This window comes from Camelus bactrianus, chromosome 7, assembly GCF_048773025.1.
Source record: "Camelus bactrianus isolate YW-2024 breed Bactrian camel chromosome 7, ASM4877302v1, whole genome shotgun sequence".
Classification (NCBI taxonomy): Eukaryota; Metazoa; Chordata; class Mammalia; order Artiodactyla; family Camelidae; genus Camelus; species Camelus bactrianus.
This window is the reverse complement of record NC_133545.1, coordinates 80,086,029-80,103,454: the sequence shown is the minus strand read 5'-3', so window position 1 is coordinate 80,103,454 and position 17,426 is coordinate 80,086,029. Positions and strand designations below refer to the sequence as shown.

Below are 17,426 nucleotides of genomic sequence, written 5' to 3'. Positions count from 1 at the left end.
AGGGTTGCTAAAAGTATGGAGATTGTGATTCTCATTTAAAAAAAGTTACTGGTATTTTTAGCAAGATGTTCCCATTTTCCTTTTGAATTAGTAAATTACATGACCACATTAACTCATCCCATCTACTACCCACATTAAACTTCAAGCAGGAGCATATTCTGAAATGCCTGAATTTTGCAGAACATCCAATGACAGGCATTGTTTAAGAGCAGCAAGAACACCTTCCAGGCAGAATTCACCACAACACCTGGCACACAGCTGGGTGTTCATAACAGACTGGTGGCTCTGGGTTATGTTTGCCTGCTTTGGTTTCTTGTCTTCTGAATCTTGTGGAGACTTCCTCCTTCATCCTTGTGGTCCTTCGGGGTTGTTATCACGAGGCCCCATCTCCCTACCACAGATAGGGGTGGGTGTGTGACCCTGAGAGGCCGATTCAAGTCCATCAACCCCAACACAGTGCCTCGTTTAGAGACAGGAGTGTGACTCAGTGTCTAGGGTCTTCGTCTGAGAAGGAAGCCAGGGAGGACAGTCTGATGGCATCCTTGGAACCACTGCATCCGACTGTGCTTGGGGTCCACAGCCAGACTTCCCAGAGTCAAGTCAAACATCTTAGTCTCTTTTTTCTTAAATAAATTCAAGTTGCTTTTCTGTCATTTGCAACCAAACGAATCCTAATTCATAGAGTATTTCATTTGAAAAGTTAAAATAATCATGATATTAATCAGTCTGCTGTGAACCCCTTCCCTTTCTTAACATTTGGGTTTGTAACATACACTTATTTACATGTTTACCAAATTTAAATGACACATCTGAGTTCAAGACACATTTAGCCTAGAAGCTCATGTCAAACAATTCTTTATTTTTTATGGTACAAATTAAAAGTGACAGATCTGAAGCTGTTAAGAAATACACAAAGTGCAGCTTTACCGACCATACAGATATTGCTCTAGATTAAGTACAGTTTTGTCATTTTTTTTTTTTAAACATTAAGCAACCTGTGCAGATAAATCAGCTTTGGTTTCAATGTCAGAGCAAGTAAGGAGCTTTTAAATATCCAGTTTGGCTTCTTGGTCACAAGTCCATCATGTCAACTTCTCGTCATGATGCTTTTTTTTTTTCCCAAACAACCCAGTCTGTTTGCTGCCCTCCTTCCTGCTGCCTGCTCCAGGCACGGAGAAGCAGCTCTCTTCCGTGCCTCATCAGTGACCCTGGTGACCAGTCTGGATCACAGCACGTAGGACAAAAAAAAAAAAAAAAAATCACTCTCAACAACAAAGAAACAAGTGTGCCTCGCATAATTTCAAGTTGAAGACAAGCAAATCACGTGACAAAAAGCTCATTACAAAATGGTATCCAAACAGATTTTACAGTCACATTGACATGAAAATCAATTTCCTTTTTCTCCATTTTTTTTTTAAGCTTGGTCATTAACTGGGTACAAGTAGAGTGCTGAGGTAAAACACTGATGAACAGTTTGTATTTCTTTTTTTTTTTTCTTAAAATAGGAACAGTTTAGTATTGCAAGATTGTCAGCAACATTTAGCCATTATCTATACAATGTGCATATACCTACAAATATTGAGCTTTGGTCCAGCGAAGAGAAGATGAGCAAAGGCATTTTACAATTTCTTTTTGGTTATAGCTTGAGTTCTTTGATACGCCTCTACTTGTTTTTTGTTTTTTGTTTTTTTCCCCTAGCTCCTTTTGCTGTTTTTTGTTCTCTCTTTTGTGGAGTGTGTGTGTGGGTGTGTGCGCGCGCGTGTGTTGTATATCGTGTGATTTCAACATAAAGAAACCCAAAACCTTGCAATGCAATTAAAATTCTCAACTGTTCACAATGTTTTTTTTGATTTAAAAAGAAAAAAACCACCCCACAAACAAGTGTAAAATATAACATCAGTCTTTTTTTGTTGTTGTTAAACAATGAAGAAAATGAAGATGACAATAATTTAAAAACATAAAAGAAAATATTAAAGCTTGAAATACAATCACATATGCCTGAAGCGGCTTTTATTTTTTGTTAGTGGCAACCTTAACCTTCAGTTCATGGAAACATAAAAGACACTTAAATGTTACTGGCATGTGAAGTTGTTTACAAGTGGAAATAAGAAACGTAATAAAATTAAGCAACAGGTGTGGTCCCAAAGACTTACGAGTTACATAGTATAATTTATATTCCTAAGAATCTGTTCAGGCACCTTTTAATGCCTTGTAGCAAAAAATTTATCTGTAAAAAATTAATATAAGAAGCATTACAACACCTTATAAATAATTTATAAAACAATACAAAATTATAAAACTATAAAAAAAATCACTGCACATGAATGGTTTTACGACTGTGGGATGAATATACTTTTTTATTCCACTCTGGAAGATTACTTTTCTTTTTTATTTTCACTGTCTTAGTTATACCCTCCCAATTATAGATCTCCAAACTGAGCAGGCCTTATGTAACTGCTGCTGGCATATGTTTAAACATTTAGCATCCATCATGTTATCTTGTTAACTTCTCTTCTTGGGGAGTTTTTCTTGATGGAATTTGGAGCAGGTCCTGGGAGAATACAAAATCTGTTTAATCAATGCATTTTTGGATTTCTGGGTTGTTGCTATTCAAGCAGTTTTTGAGGTGGCCAAACGGGTACCACGATGTCGCCGGCACTGAGGATCAGGTTCGCGGTGGTCCGCTCAGCGTCAGACTGGCGAAATGGAAACACCTGTACAAGCAGCTGGTTCCACTTCCAGGATTTCTTTTAGAGTTTCCTTGCTGGGTGGCCTCCTGTTTCCTGCATGAGTCATCTGGGGAGGGGGGTAGGGTGGGGACAGTTATACCATTGCATTGACACCACCAGCACAAGGGCCAAACGAAGAAGAAACTCAGATCCCTACGGGGGGAGGGACTGTGTTAGGGGAAGAAGATGGTATTTCTAGTCAGTTGGGCCACTTTTTTTTTCCCTTTCACAATTTACTTCTAGGCAGTATTGATTATGAATTAATTATTCCAGAATATTTACATCTCGGACGCTCCTTTTTGCCTGTGCTTATGATGGAACACTTTTTGCCTGTCTCTACAGAAAACATCAGCTGTAGGTCCCACCTGCACAGCCATCCTCCCCTCTTACCTTCTCCTTCTGGCTTAGTAGGTTATTTGGGCCCACAGTTCTTGGACGTAAATTATTCTGAAAAGTGAAATAATCCCCTCGTTCTGAGAGTGGAGGCTCTTCTGACTGCTACATTTTTCCTTTCAGTGGAGGCGCTTCCTTATTAAAACTTCCTTTCCCCTCAAGAACCCAGCTGCAATTCCAATTGTTTAATTTGTCTGCCAACTTTCTGCTCCATTAACAGATCCCAAGAATACTTGCTCCCCTCCCCCGCCCCCCCCATCCCTGTTGGAATGAAAATGGTAGTGGAAAAGGTGGGCTTTACAGGATGCACGATGGCCTTGAACGATCCAGTCACTCGCCCTCTCTCTTTGGACTCTTTTCTTTGTGTGTATATGGGTGTTTGCATGCTATATATGTATTCGACTGAAATCTTGAGACATTTCTTTGGCTATCAGACTTCTGAGAGAAATTGCTTTGCACAGAAGCATAACATAGATGTAAGTATTGAACCAAATGTGCAGCTTATGTTTATATTACAAAATTAGTTTTGGTCAGCTCTCCATGTACGTGGCCAGCAGACTGAGAAAAATCCCAAGCTCTGGTGTGGACAGTGAGCAGAATTACAGCTTACGCCAGTGTTGACAGCTCATCGAGCAAAGCCCTAGTAATTTTGGAGTCTCTCCTGCATTTCACCGGGATCTGAGTGGAAAAGACATCGTTCCCACTCCGTGGCCTTCCAGCAGACCCTGGAGGCCACGCACGATGTAGATGGAGACATGGAGGAAGATGAACAACGAGAGCTCCATTTTCTTTTCTCAAACCCACAAGTCATAGTGAGAAGAAAGCAACGGATGCTTTGGCACACGATCCAGGATGCCCAACCCCCCTCAAAACAAAGAGAAACGGAAAAAGACCTCCCCAGCCCCCCAAATAAAACACTAGTGAGCCTCACGGAATGGCTTCAGCAATAGCACCCACCCCGGAGGTGGTGACAGCAGATGGGAAAGATGGGAGAAATCAGGCTTGCTATCTTTCCGTTAAGTACAAATGTAAAAATTCCGAACACAACTTGACACGCAGAGCAGAGTTGACTCGTGGTCGCGTTTGCAATGCCATGTTTCTGACTTTGGTTAATAGGTTTCATAAGTGAATCAGCACTTAGACCCTGAAAGAATGCCGTCCGCAGTCCCTCCTCCAGGTGGCAGGCTTGTATTTGCTTTGAACAGAGAAAAGTTTTTGTTTGTTGTTAGTGGGGTTTTTGTGTTGTTTTGTTTTGGGTGTATTTCTTTTTTTGGTTTAATTGTTTTTCTTTTTCCTTAAAATGTGTTCATATGTTCATCATATACAGAAAAAAAGTACGTGGTTATTTGGTTTTCTTTAAGTCCATTAAAAAACTGGCTTTGGGGAGACAGGTGGGGGCAGGAATGATCCCAGCACACACACACACCTGCGCTGTGGTGTATTCCTCGTTTAAAAATTTTCAAAAACAATTTCTTTTTCTTTTTTTGGAAAATCCAATGGACATGTATAAACCAGCCAGTCCACTTGGTAATTTTCTTAGTCTGTTACTTACAAGGGTGATGACGGGGGCTGTTTTAAAATTTATTTACTTTTAATTTAATTTTTTCCCTCTCTTTTGGAGGGGTGAGGGGATGAAGTCCCAAGGGTGGAGTTTAGTTTCTGTGGATTTTTTTTCCCCCCCGATTCCTGGAGGGTGTCTCTTTAGGAATTTTCTTCTAGCGAGTCTGTTAAGGGCTCCAGGGGGACGGCCGTGGCCGGCTCGTGCTGTTTTAAGCGTTTGATCGTGTTCTTCAGGGCTTGCCTCTTATTGCAGAACCAAACTCTAACTACTTCCCGGTCATAGTTCAGCTTCTCGGCAATTTCGGTCATTTCCTGGCCAGAGGGGTGGGTGTTCTTCTCAAAGTGGGCATTGAGGATCTCAAGGGCCTGGGGCGTGAAGGAGGTGCGCCTCTTGCGCTTTTTGGACGGTTCACTCCCGATAAACTCGGTCAGGTTCTGCATACCTGCTCGGTGGCGGGCCTCAGCCTCAGCCATCCACCGCTCAAGCACCGGCTTGATCTTCTGGGCACTTTTAGGGGTGATGTCCAGCTTTTCAAACCTGGCAGGATACAAAAGGCCAGGGTTCAGTTTGGCTGTCAGACTGCTAGCTATAGTGTTCTCTTGGGCTTCCTGTGGTAGGAAAAAGTGGCTTCTCAGGATGGTGTGTCTGGGGGGAAAATTGAGAAAGAACAGTCTTACACTGAGTCCTCTGCCAGGGTGGGCCTCCTGCCTGCCTGCCTGCCTGCCTGCCTGCCTGCCTGCCTGCCTGCCTGGCAGAGCGAATTCACTCCGGATACGCAGCCAGCTGCAAGGTAGCCGTCCCCGCGCAAGCCAGCGCCCACCCTCCCGCATGCTCATGCCCCGCATGCAGCCCGCGCACCCGCGCTGACCAGGCGAGCAAGGGGGGAGAACGCATGACACAGCATCCATCACGATGGAAACAAAAACAACTCGCAGACCTTTTTCCTGGGAGTGCTTGAGAGCTAAGCTTTTATTTGAATCGACCCAGCGCCATTCCACACCCACGACCGCCCCCCACCCCCGCCTCCCCGAACTAAAGAATCCTGAAGGCAAAAATTAACACCAGGAAGTGACATCAAAGACTAGAGCTGTCATGTTCTTTCGTTTCAAATGATTCTTTTTTTCCGTTTTACATTTGGTTTCCTGAAATGTCCCCCATTGACTTGGTTATAAAAATGTTATCTCTATTATAATAGTCAGTGATGGCAACCGGGACAAGTTTCTTTTATGGTTTTCTTTTCATCTCTGTTTTGTATCTCATTTTAATCTCTTTCTCCGCCCCTCTCCACCCCCTTCCCATCTCCGTCTCTCTCTGGTAACAATTTTCACCATGTGTAAGTTAACAACATGCTCCCTTTTCAGGTAAAACACAACCCCTTGCCTCTTTACTGTTGGACTCAAACAGCTGGACGCATTGTAATTACTATGAACACCCCTCCCTGGATGTGCTAGGGCCACCTCATGCCTTCGACACCGGCCAGTGTAATGGGGTCCTTTGGCACCGGGGTATCCAGCTGTGTTTAATGTGCTATATCTGCAAACTGTACTTGAATGATATCATTTTCTGTAAATGAGGTCTTCTATATATCAATTGCCATCAGCAATTCTTTGCTACAGTGACTTAAAAAAATATGAAGCCTCTTGGACAAAATGATACACAACGTTTTAAAGGGTCACCCTGGTTTGAAAATCACACGCACTCTCAATGAAAATACAAAAAAGTGCCAATGCCTTTTGTTTGTTTGTTTCATCTAAATCCAAATTCACAACCCTCCAGGATGAGAACTTTGGATACGCAGAATTCTCCTCTATCTTTCAAACTTCAGCGCTGTTGAAAAATAGCCCTCTGACTGCAGAGTGCATCTTATTACAATGGACTGTTCACAGAGCTAAAATGAACCTGCTTTAGTCACAGTATGCCTTATAAGGATGCTTGCAAACGGACACAAAAGGATAGGCTTCCTTTATGTGCCTTAATCTTATTTTTGGCACTGCATTTTAGATATGTTGTGATAAGCAGTGCAAATAGTATCAAGTTTTAATGGCACTCCCATAGCATTCCCTTCCACGTATAGTTCAAGGAGTTATTTGTTTATTTTATTTACTTATTTTTTAAAACCCAACTTTCGATACTGGTCAAAGAGGAAAGAAGTACTTTTTGCTCTCGATATAAAATGAACTCATTATTTAATGTCATTTAACGAGCTTCTCTCTCGTGGCAGGCTCCCCCAGAGCCCTCATTATTGTGTTAATTTGCCACATACCACATTTTACTTTCATTCACTGTAAAAGCCCCAAAGCTAAAGTCTTGCTAGCATGACAAAAGGCTTTAACCTGCCTGGCTTTACATGGCACCGGGACAAAGCTTCTGATAGGGGTGCCCAGTGTATTGGTGGTATCTTTATCTCTGTGTCTCTGATAAGAAGGGACCTGTGTAAGCAGCACCTGGGAGTCACTGTAGCTAATAAGGGAGGAGTGACCCTAGAGTGTGTGTGGGCTCAAATGCAGACCCTTCCCCACTCTTTAAATTAACTGGAATTGTTTCACAGTCAGATTTTGGCCTCTTTCAAGACCTCCTTTTTTTTTTTTTCTTGGTAGTTAGCCCCTCAAACTACCCTACTGAAACACTAGAAGCTAGAGAAGGCTGACAAGTCAAGGCATCTGACATATTCTATTATGCAGTGAATTCCCAAAGTCCCTTTTCATTTCAGCCCTAGCTTTTTTGGCTGCCCCTGGGGAAGACTTTAGAAATCAACATATTTGATTGGGACTGCCCAAGAAACACGACGTGTGTTAGTGACAACATTAGATAGTTCTGAAGCCACTAAAGGGAAAGCACATTTTAGGACTAAAGATAAGCCGAAGAAGGCTTTAGCAACAAAAGCAAATTGGCAACAACTTAAAAACCTGTGGCTGCCTTTATCACAAGGCTGTCAAGATGAAACAAAATTAATGTTTCCCAACAGGGAGCAACAGTATTCATATCATTTGATGCTGCTTGTTAGTGTTGATGCTTCTGTACATGTGGTTTGGAATAACATATACAAGCCTTGAAACAAATTTCCCAGCAGTAGTATCCTTGTATAGACTGAATAAAGGTTATTTTCTACAGGGAGGTATCTTATAAGAAAAAACAGTAGGGGAGACCATAGAAGTGAGAGGATCCTATGGTGCTTTTTGTATTTAACAACAATCAATGGGTTTTATGGAAAATCATTGAGCAAAATGTGAGCTGCAAGCTACTACCCCATACTGATGTTATTTATAACCTTAGTCTTAAACTGCAGGAAAAGTACACTCCCGTCCTTTGGGGAATACATTAAAAGTATAAAGAGCAGATAAAAAGACAGCATTTCATGGATCACCAAGAACAAAATCCACTTAAATGAGTTTAGAGTTGGTTTCTTGGCTTTTCCTGATGGAGGAGGACTCATAAGACATTGCCCAAGAGGAAAAAGCTCTTACCGAAGTGCCTTTGTTACCTCATGCATAAACATGGGATTAGTGCAACACACATGCATGTGCGGGGGCCGCTGCTGGCGGCTTGACCCAGATCAACTCGAACACAGCCAAGGCTGGCTTCTGTCATTTATTTATTTAATTTGGGGAGGGAATGGGCAAGGTTCGGCTCCCTTTTTCTGAGCTTTGTAAAGCAGCATCTTCTTTTTAAAAAATATGCTTCGGAAATTGTGTCTGGCATGGCAAGGTCAAAAAACAATTCCTTCATAGTCACAAAATGGTTAATTTTTTTTTTTTTTTTAATTTGGAAAGGCGTGTTTTCATGGAAAACCCTACTAGCCATCCCTGAGCAGATACGGTGGGTATGTTAATACCAGGTGGGACTGGTAGCTTTACAGCACCTATCTGCAGACAGGAGGCAGTGGCTCTCAGCTGCGTAGGACAGTGGGTCCAGAAGGAAGCTTCTGGCCCCGGGGTGATGTATTTCCAACGAAACCGCCTTGGAAGTTCTTTGTGAGTTGACAAGAGTTATCAAGCCAGGCCCCCCAAATCTGCCTTTGTAACTCCATTTCCATCCATTTCACCAATTCCAACATCTAGCTACCCCAAACTTCCTTCCCACACGCTAACCCTCCAGCTTTGCCCACCCGAAGAAGAAAAGCTGAGCCGAGAGGACAAACGAGGCCCAGGCCGGCCAGGAGAGGTGACAGCATGCGGGCACGGGTTACCTGCAGATGGCCGACTGGCTGTACGCGGGGCCCTCTGTGGCACTGAGAGCCTGTCCCACCTGAGTCTGGGTCAGGCCAAGGGACAGGCGCCGGATTTTAAAAGCTTTGGCAAATTCTCGGATCTCCTCCAGATTAACCCCATCCACCTCACCCGCTGCCGTTTGAGGATCTGTGGAGATGTTTTTAAAAATAGGATCAATACGTCAACACCCACCCGAGTCGTTTGTGTTTGTTATGATTGGTAAAGAAAGTGGCTTGGTTAAAAATCTCAGAGCAGTGGGGAAGCCACATTGCAGAATGTTCTTTGTTTCTCAGGTGAGGCACCCAAGCCCCCGTCCTGAACACGTTACACCTCCACGAATCATCCTTCGAGATAGTTCTGTCTCGGATAAAACCACAGCTTGCCCACGCTAACACTCCACAAAACCAGAACGTGTTCCTTAGGGCTTGACAAACCACAGCCAGCGCAGGGGGGCACTAGCTGTGGGGGATGTATCTCCATTTTGCCCATAAATATGTCCAAATATTGTGTGAAAATATAAAGATGAAGAGGTTTCCATTTGAAATGTCTTAACTGGACTCTTTAGTGCTAAAAATTGCCCTTAAAAACTAGTAATTTGTATTTTCCTTCACCTGAGCACCACCGCAGCCAGGCTAATAGATGGTGATGCTGTCTAATTTCTTATGTTCACATTAGCTCCTCAGAAGAACATGCTTATGAAGCTGTGAGAATAACATTGTCCCCCCGCCCCACCGTAAGCAATTTACTGACGCAGCTACCTTTGTCCCCTGAAAGGGCACATAATAAAAAATGCCGACCGCAGGAAGGCCCCTTTGGTGCCAGATAACGTGGTCAATTTAGGACTTATCAAGGGAAATGACACAACAGCTGGAAAATGAAACTCCCCCACCCCTGGCTGCTGAGCCCTGGGTAAATGAAAGCGTGCACCACGCTGGAGACAGCATGGGCTGGGGACGGTGGAAGATTTCAAAGTGCTGCTCCGTCCTGCTGGGAGCGAAGCCGTTCTCCCTGCGCGCTGACTCTATTGTTCTTCACCTCACCCTCAGACGTAGGTGAAAAGTTTCTCTCGTCCTCTTTCTGCATGATAACCCACCAGTTTCAGTCCATTCCACAACCTGGCTAAGGAACCGGGGTCTTCTGGGCTTAGGGCTAGAGATACTTCTGTTACCACGAAAAGAGACAAACATTTGCATCCCAAGGACCACTTTTTCACGGACTTTTAAATAAAGATGTTAACTTCTGGGGAGGGGTGGGGGGCGTGGTGCTTCCTGTCTGGATTCTCTCATTACAGGGGAAATGGGCTCTGTCTGCAGAATCAGCCATGGCGGTTTACACTGTACCCTTACCTTCTCGTGAAAAACAAAGTCCTGTAGAATTTTTACATGTCGCTAAGCATAATTTCATTGCAGAAAGATGGGTGAAAAAGGGGGTGTAATCACTGCAGTTAGTCGATAAGTATTTCTTAAGTGACTCCTGGGAGTCCGAATGAGCTGGAAGACGGAGCAGGAGAAAGAGACGGGGCAGTTCCGGCCTCTGTGGAGTGTATTGTCTCCAGGGCGTCGGGGCTCAACGTTAGGAGTGAGAAACCATTAGAGAAAAGTTCCAGGTTGAGTATAATCAAGAACTGATGGGGTGGCAGGCACGCTGGGATTTATAGCGAAGGGAGAGGTGACAGGAGGGAGGATTCACCTGGGTCTTACCCAGTGGGCAGCTTTTGGAGAATGGAGGGGCCTTGTTCGGGTCAGTGGGAGCAGGGTGCAGAGAGGCCCAGATGCAGGAGGTGGGAGCGGGTGGGGGGGGCCTGTAAGTGCTTTGGTGGGGGGAGGGGAGGGCTCGTGCTGGGAGTGGTGACTATTTCAGGGTAGGATGTTGAGAATCTACGTCCATGGACAAGGGCAGAGGGTGACTATACAACTGATTTGGCTGTTAAGATGAATTAAAATCCTGCTTTGTCTCCCCCAGTTCACCCCAGAAGCCTGGCAGCAAGGTTAATGAAGCCTTGTTTCCAGTGGTGCTTGGTGGGGGCTGCCCTCTGGATCTGAATTCCTACCAGCACAGCAGCCTGGGGCAGCTTGGAGGGTTTGCTAAGGATCTAGGGAGGTTACATCCACGCACACAGCAGCTTTGAGACTCTTCTCCATTTTTTTTCATTTAAAAATTCCTAGAGCTGAAGTTGCAAGTGAGGAGCTGGCAAAACAGCTTTTCTAGTGCTTACGATATGGGAGAATTACTTGCCAACATGAAACTTTGGGAGATTTCTAAAGAAAAATTAAGATTTTTCCATGTTGTTCTTTTTTTCCTTTTTTCCCCTGTGTTCTTTTGAAATGTTAGGTTTGGCAGCACCAGGTCCCCATTGGCACGTGGGGACAATCAGTCAGCTGGAACCGATGCTGGGTGTCCCTTCAGCTCCTCCTCATCCTCAACCCCAGCCCTCCTCAGGCCGGCTGCCTTGCTGGGACCGTTTTGGGACCCTGCAGTTAGAACATCCATTCCCTAGAGGGGGAGTTGGTGCTGAGGTGGTGGAAGGGAAGGTGGAAAGGTCTTAGATAGCACGATGGCTGTGGTCCCCCCAAAAAACCAAAGTCCATAAACAGAACCAATGTGCCATATACCTGTGGTGTTAACATTTCCCTGGGGAAGGAGGGCAGCTAGGACAGAAAAGTCTAAGTGGGCTCCTGGTTAGGGGAGGAGGCAAAAATAAAACAGTAGTCGGGAAGCTTGGTAGAGACGGGCACAGGGAGGGGGGCCTGGCCTCTCTCCAAGAGAGAAGGAGGAGGAGCTTGGCCCTGCAAGCGTGGGCAGTGGAGGTTCAAAACCGAGGGTGAGAAATGGAAGCCAGAGATCTTCCTTGTAACAGTGTGGCTTTTAGGACGGTGGTTTTTCTAATTCGGTAGGTCTTTAGGAGTCATTGGATAGGACCCGGGACATGTATTTTTAACAAGTGCCACAGGTGATTGTGGTGCAGGGGACCCGCTGACCCCCTGACAGGGGCTTTCTCTGTGGCTCTGGCCTGATGGAGTCTGGGCGTGGCCTCCTCTGCATGTCTTCACTTGACCCTTTACCGTCATTATTCACCAGTTCCCACTACACAGAGAGCTTCTCTACCACCTGTGTGAGACCCCATCCTCGCCCCTCCTCCACTCCAGGTCCACCATTTATGGCAAGTGGCAGACATCTGGGTGTCACCGGGCTGGGGTGGCCAGTGGAGTCTGGAATTGCAGGGAGAGTTTTTCTCTGAGCAAAGCTAAGTAGTTCCCGTGGGAAGTAACTTTGTTGCCGTATAGTAGCCTCACCTCTAGATCAACAGGAATCAACTGAGTTGATCTGGAAGGGTTTCCAAGGGCCCGTGCCTTGGCAGTGCAGTACCGGGCAGGTATATGACTTGGGATACAAGTCTATGTAAGTCCATTCTATCTTGTGCCTTCCCTTCCCCTGCTGCCTTTATTGTCTCCTTACTGGTTCTTTGAGACCAGCCACCAAATCCACGTGTGTGATTGTGCAGGTTGCTTTTAGCCAGATCACTGATGATAACCAGAGTTGAAAAGAAAGCTATGGCCTCTTACCCTCTTGAACTGAGCAGTGTTGTGTGGATTCGCAAAACTTCGACTCTAAAGCTCCGAGAGGCAGGTGCCTGCGCAACTGAGCCCACAGACAAATACTTCTTACACCAGGAAGCTGAATTCCGTCTTCCTCCTCTCACCCCTTTCCTGCTCTTGTCTTTTTCCTGGTTCTACTTATGGACCTGATAAGATAGGCGTTCTGGTGAAATTTAAACAGGGTGATGGTCTATTGGGCAAAGGCCTGGGGAGAGGAAATCTGTATCTCATTGTTTGTGCAGTTTGTTGTTTGCTGGAGATGAGCTTCCTGGCTTTCTTTATATTATTGTTCTCGGCCATAAAATCAGAGGGGAAAACGTATTATTATGGTTTCACTCCATGGGTCCCAGGACTACCAAAGTCTCCACATCCAAAGAAGGGGCCCACCCATGGACAAATATTAATTTTATTCTGATTACAAGATGTGGAACTTGTTTGTCTTCACACATTGGGAGAAGGAATTGGATGATGTCTATAAGATGTTTTGAATTAATTAAAAAAAAAAGTAATGCTTTTTTTTTTTTTTGATCCCTAAATTTCTGTCTTAAACTCTTGAGGTTTTTTCCTGCACTGTTGGACAGTTCCCTTTCCCTAGGGGATTTATGCTTTTCTGTTTGAGGAGGGGAAATGGGGTGAAGGTAATGAATGGAATCTTCCCTGGAAAGTCACGTTAGCTCTCAGTGTAGCTCAGAGGTTGACTGTTCACCCTGGGATCAGTCAGCCTGGCTTTCCATTCTCCTGACTCTGGGGAGGTTGCGTTAACTCTTAGGATGTATCTGAGGCCACCTTGATGGGAAGCTCCAAGGGAGGCTTCAAATCCCTTTAACCAGCTCCTGGGCACCCAGTCCGGGAGTTCTCTGCCCTGAGGAGGAAGTGGCACCTTTTATAAAAGTTTGTGCCAGATTAAGTCGGCCCAATGTATTAAACACAGAGTCAGAAAGCTGTGACTTCCTTGGTTTGCCCTTAATCTGAGCCTTGCTAAAGGATCCAGGAGATCAACCCATGTCCGGATCGGCTGGCCTGGAGATTTACAATACACTGGCATTTAACATGGGCAGCGATTCATACGTGTAATGATGGCGCTTTCCAAATCAAATCTGGAACACATGGGCTGAAAAAGAAAAGATTTTCATGGGGACTAAAGGCACATTCTGTGCCTGTGCAAATCTGGGTGCATAGTCACTGGGCCCATCCTGAACTGAGCACTCAGGATGGACCAGGACCGATGTTTTCTTTTGTCTCGTTTTAAAAAGTCAGCTCCTTCCAACTGTGTGCCTGGGCATTCATGTAAGGTGTTATCATCCACCATCCACCAACATCATCCTTCTGCAGCTTCTGCTGGTGGGATCGTTACAGGAGAAATATGCATCTTTAAAGAAGGTGCCAAGGATGGATTAACTGCCTCTGAAACATCCATCGGCTTTTTAGTGATATTCTTACGGCAACTAATGGGCATATTTACCAAATATTTCTAAGAAAGGAGAAACCATTTGGGGATGTGCAGTGTGATTTGGGAGAACAGCTTGCTTACAATGTGGTGACTTCACTGCGTTGTGGGAAATGGTGTGAAATGTGATCAAGTGGATCAGGGGTTCCGTTGTGCCATAAAGGACTACCATGCATGCTCACGCTCACTTTGTGGTTTGGGTTTTCTGGTATGGACTGTCAGTCCTTTTGCTGTCTAAGAATCACGTTCATAGGCCAGGGGTTTAAAAAAAAGTGTCTTGAAAAACCAAACCCAGCAAAGAATAAAAAGTCCCATGCCTACCTAAATTTAAACAGTACTGTGTAAATCTTAAGCCAGTTTGGGACTTGGTCAAGTCCTTTGTTTGACTCTTTTAGACTTTCCAAAAGCCCTTTTTCTGGAAACGATCTTTATCTCTGGTGACTGTGGAGATGGAGCCAGGTTTGACACAGGACAAGCTGTGTAGGTACTGTGAACAGGTAATGGGCAGAGGTCTTAAGGAGTAGGCATATTGGTAGTAACTGTGTTCTTTTGCCCAGAGTAGGGCAGATTACAGATGATCCACCCACTCCAGTTCATCTGGAGCAATGGCAGGTCGCCCAACCCGAGGCAACCTTGACCGTGACCTGGGAGGGTCCATTCACCAAGATTTTGATCACAGGTTCAAATCCAGTTTGACCTGGTTCAAACTATGGCCTTGGCCTAATGGAGGAATTTGTTGATTCATTAACCATCCAGCTTAATTCAAGGATTATTTACTCCAGCAAGTCTTTCTGTTCTGTCTCAGTCTCTAAAACTGAGATAACTGTCTACTATATTTGCATAGTCTTTATTCTTATGTTGAACCTAGCATTTATTTCCCTTTATTGTAACTGTGTTTCTTTGTTATCAGTTCATTACCTCCCCCAGGACGGGGACCACATCTTGCTTACTTTTACTTTCTTAATTTCTAGTCTTGTGCCTGCATGTGTATGGTGTTCAAAAAGTGTTTTTTATTTTTTTATTTTAAAGTCAACATTCTCTGACTAAAGCACGCTTTTTTCTTCCTATAATTTAACCTGTGTTAAAAACTACATTTGAAGGACTGGGTTGGGTCTTCCTACGTTAGCCTATCTGCAAATTTGGTAAAGTTTAATCTCAGACAAAAGTAATTTAAAATGCATCTTTCATGCTTGAATATAAATTTCAAAACATGCAAGGTGTCTAGTCTAGTTTTTCCTTTTCATATTGGCTCAGGGAAAGAGCCTGTGCTTTAATTATAAAATGTGAGTTCAGGATTTTAAAATTATTTGAAGAATATTTAGGTGATTTGATGTATTTTGTCATTCAAATTTCACTGGATAAAATTCATGTGAAAGTATCCTGCCTTTGAAGGCTGTGCAGAATGAAATCAGACCACCTGGGTTATCATCCTGGCTTTGTCCCCCAGGGGATTTGTCACACACAGTGTCACAGCCTCTCATCTAAGACTGAATCTGGTCTCTCCGACATTAGATGGTCAAGATAAGTTGTACTTTTCAAGATCTATTGGATGCCAGCTTCAATATCTGAAAATGAAGATTTATATGACCGTCTTGTGAGTAAGAAAATCAGTAAAGTATTGAAAGTGCTTTGAAAACCCTCCTTTACAAACGAAGGCTTAAACAAGTTTGTTGGGGGTAATCAAAATCAGGAAATGCTCTGTATAGTAATCGTTCTGCAGTTGGGTTTTGAGACAGAAGGAAATTAACTAAACAACATGTTCAAATCTGGAGCAATTGTAAGCGCAGCAGTGGGTTTGTGTAAAGTCTGAGCCCCTGTGTTGGTGCTGCTTGGCCCTCTCATATCCGCCAGAGAAGGCTCCTCATTCAAGGCTCTGCATGAGCTTGGAGTTTCCTGTTTCAAGTGCATGCGGTAAAGGAGTCTCTTTTCCCCAATTCTTTATATTTCTTATTAAGGATATGCAATATGGTTCACTCATTATACAGCTAGATCTTAGATGTTCCATTGGCCGCTGTGCAATTGAAATTTCATTTGGCCCATTAAGTAGCTCTGTTCCTGACTTCTGAGAAAGGCTAATCCTTCCCTGCCCAGCTTGAGACAAGTGGCAAGAGAGCAGCCAGTACCATCCATCCATCTCTGTCTCCTCCATTCATTCATCTCTCTATCCATCCAGCATGTACTGAGTCTTCAGCTTACGTAAAATACAGTACTCGTGGGGTGGTTTGTACTTTTCACATTTAAATATTTCATATTTAACTTATTTCCTCTCTATACGATTGTTGATATCAGTTCCTTTTCTTTCAGGAACAAAGCTGAACAGCCTATTGTAAATTTAGGACCTTGCTGGCATTTAGAAATAGAGTGTTTTGTGGAAAGTTACACACAAAATCAAATTGGAACAAAATTTGAATCTTTCCCCACAACAACCCTATAAGGAGTTTCTTTATTGGGGGAAAATCTGGCTATAAGTAAATTAATTTTATATATAAATTTACTGAAGTAAGACTAGTTTTTTGCCCAGATGAGAGGATTTGTGTATCTAAACAACTTAAAGTAATAGGTTGATGGCAGACTCCATATGAACCCTGAAACTCTTTTGGTGTTGACATATTTTGTTACGATCAAGAGCATCCAGACTCATTCACTAAAGTACATGGGCATCTTAATCTTTCCATTATCTCTGATTCTCTTCGCCGTTTCACATGCGTCTTTCTTGCCTGAGTTATCATATAGTTGAGTATATATGCATATGCATGTATGTACATAAATATTCTTTTTTAGGGAGGCTGCTTGTGGGGTGAAGACGCAGCAACCCTCCATTTGGCCTGGCATTTCCAGACTTGGCCCATGATATGGGAGACTCCCTACTGTTCCTGCTTTAACAGGTCACTCATGACACTCAGCCAAACACAGATACTCACGTGTGTCCTTGATTCGTGACACAGGTGCCTACCCCGTGCTTTGGCTCTTTAAACCACAACTGTTGGATTTTTAGTGGCTGGAGAATTATAATCTATACACACATTCTGTGATTTTATATGTAAGTAAAAATGACACTAAAGGTGAATAACTAACCTTAAATTAGACCATCGTCACATTCATCTCAACACGTCTCTATTTGCATGTGATACATATGCTGTCTTCACGAGACTTGACTCGGGCCAAATACCATTTCTAAAATGTATACGTGGCCTCCTCAGGGAGGCCGACTTGCTAGCTTGTGTTGTTTTGTGGATGGTTGTTCAGAGGTTTCTCATCATTTCCAGCCGGCACGGCTTCCTCCTCCCACCACTGGAGGCAGCTCACCCTGCGTGCACACACCCACCAGCCCACAGGCACACGCTCTTTTCTTTCCTCTGACACCTAATAGAATGTCAGGGGACTTCAAACACACAGAAAAGCAGCTTGACCCGCCGGCTGAGTGCCTGTTGTTGGTTATTCCACTTCTGAGCTGTGTGGCTCATGCCCTGAAAACTGATCAGTTTCTACCTT

At 44.0% G+C, this 17,426-nt stretch overlaps 1 protein-coding gene and 1 long non-coding RNA gene across 5 annotated transcripts in view; one reads left to right on the top strand and one right to left on the bottom strand.

Annotated features, from left to right (window-relative positions):
* The window catches only part of LOC123614601 (uncharacterized), a 136,131-nt gene that overhangs the window by 73,444 nt on the left and 45,261 nt on the right, over positions 1-17,426 (top strand). The gene's annotated exons all lie outside the window — the stretch shown is intronic.
* LOC141578234 (POU domain, class 6, transcription factor 2) lies at positions 840-9,974 on the bottom strand. The gene is made up of 3 exons (XM_074367869.1): positions 9,932-9,974; positions 8,870-9,038; positions 840-5,328 (listed from the first exon to the last, which is right to left on the bottom strand). The coding sequence occupies exons 1-3, from the start codon at positions 9,972-9,974 to the stop codon at positions 4,824-4,826; spliced, it is 717 nt and encodes a 238-aa protein (XP_074223970.1). The 3' UTR covers positions 840-4,823.

What these genes read in the sequence shown, in the direction of transcription:
- LOC141578234 (XM_074367869.1), bottom strand. Translation starts at nt 9,974, where the DNA reads ATGCAGAAAGAGGACGAGAGAAACTTTTCACCTACGTCTGAGG. An exon ending in CTTTTCACCTACGTCTGAGG is followed by an intron (nt 9,039 to 9,931) that starts GTGAGGTGAAGA and finishes ACATCTCCACAG; the next exon opens with ATCCTCAAACGGCAGCGGGT. An exon ending in AGCCAGTCGGCCATCTGCAG is followed by an intron (nt 5,329 to 8,869) that starts GTAACCCGTGCC and finishes TTTTCCCCCCAG; the next exon opens with ACACACCATCCTGAGAAGCC.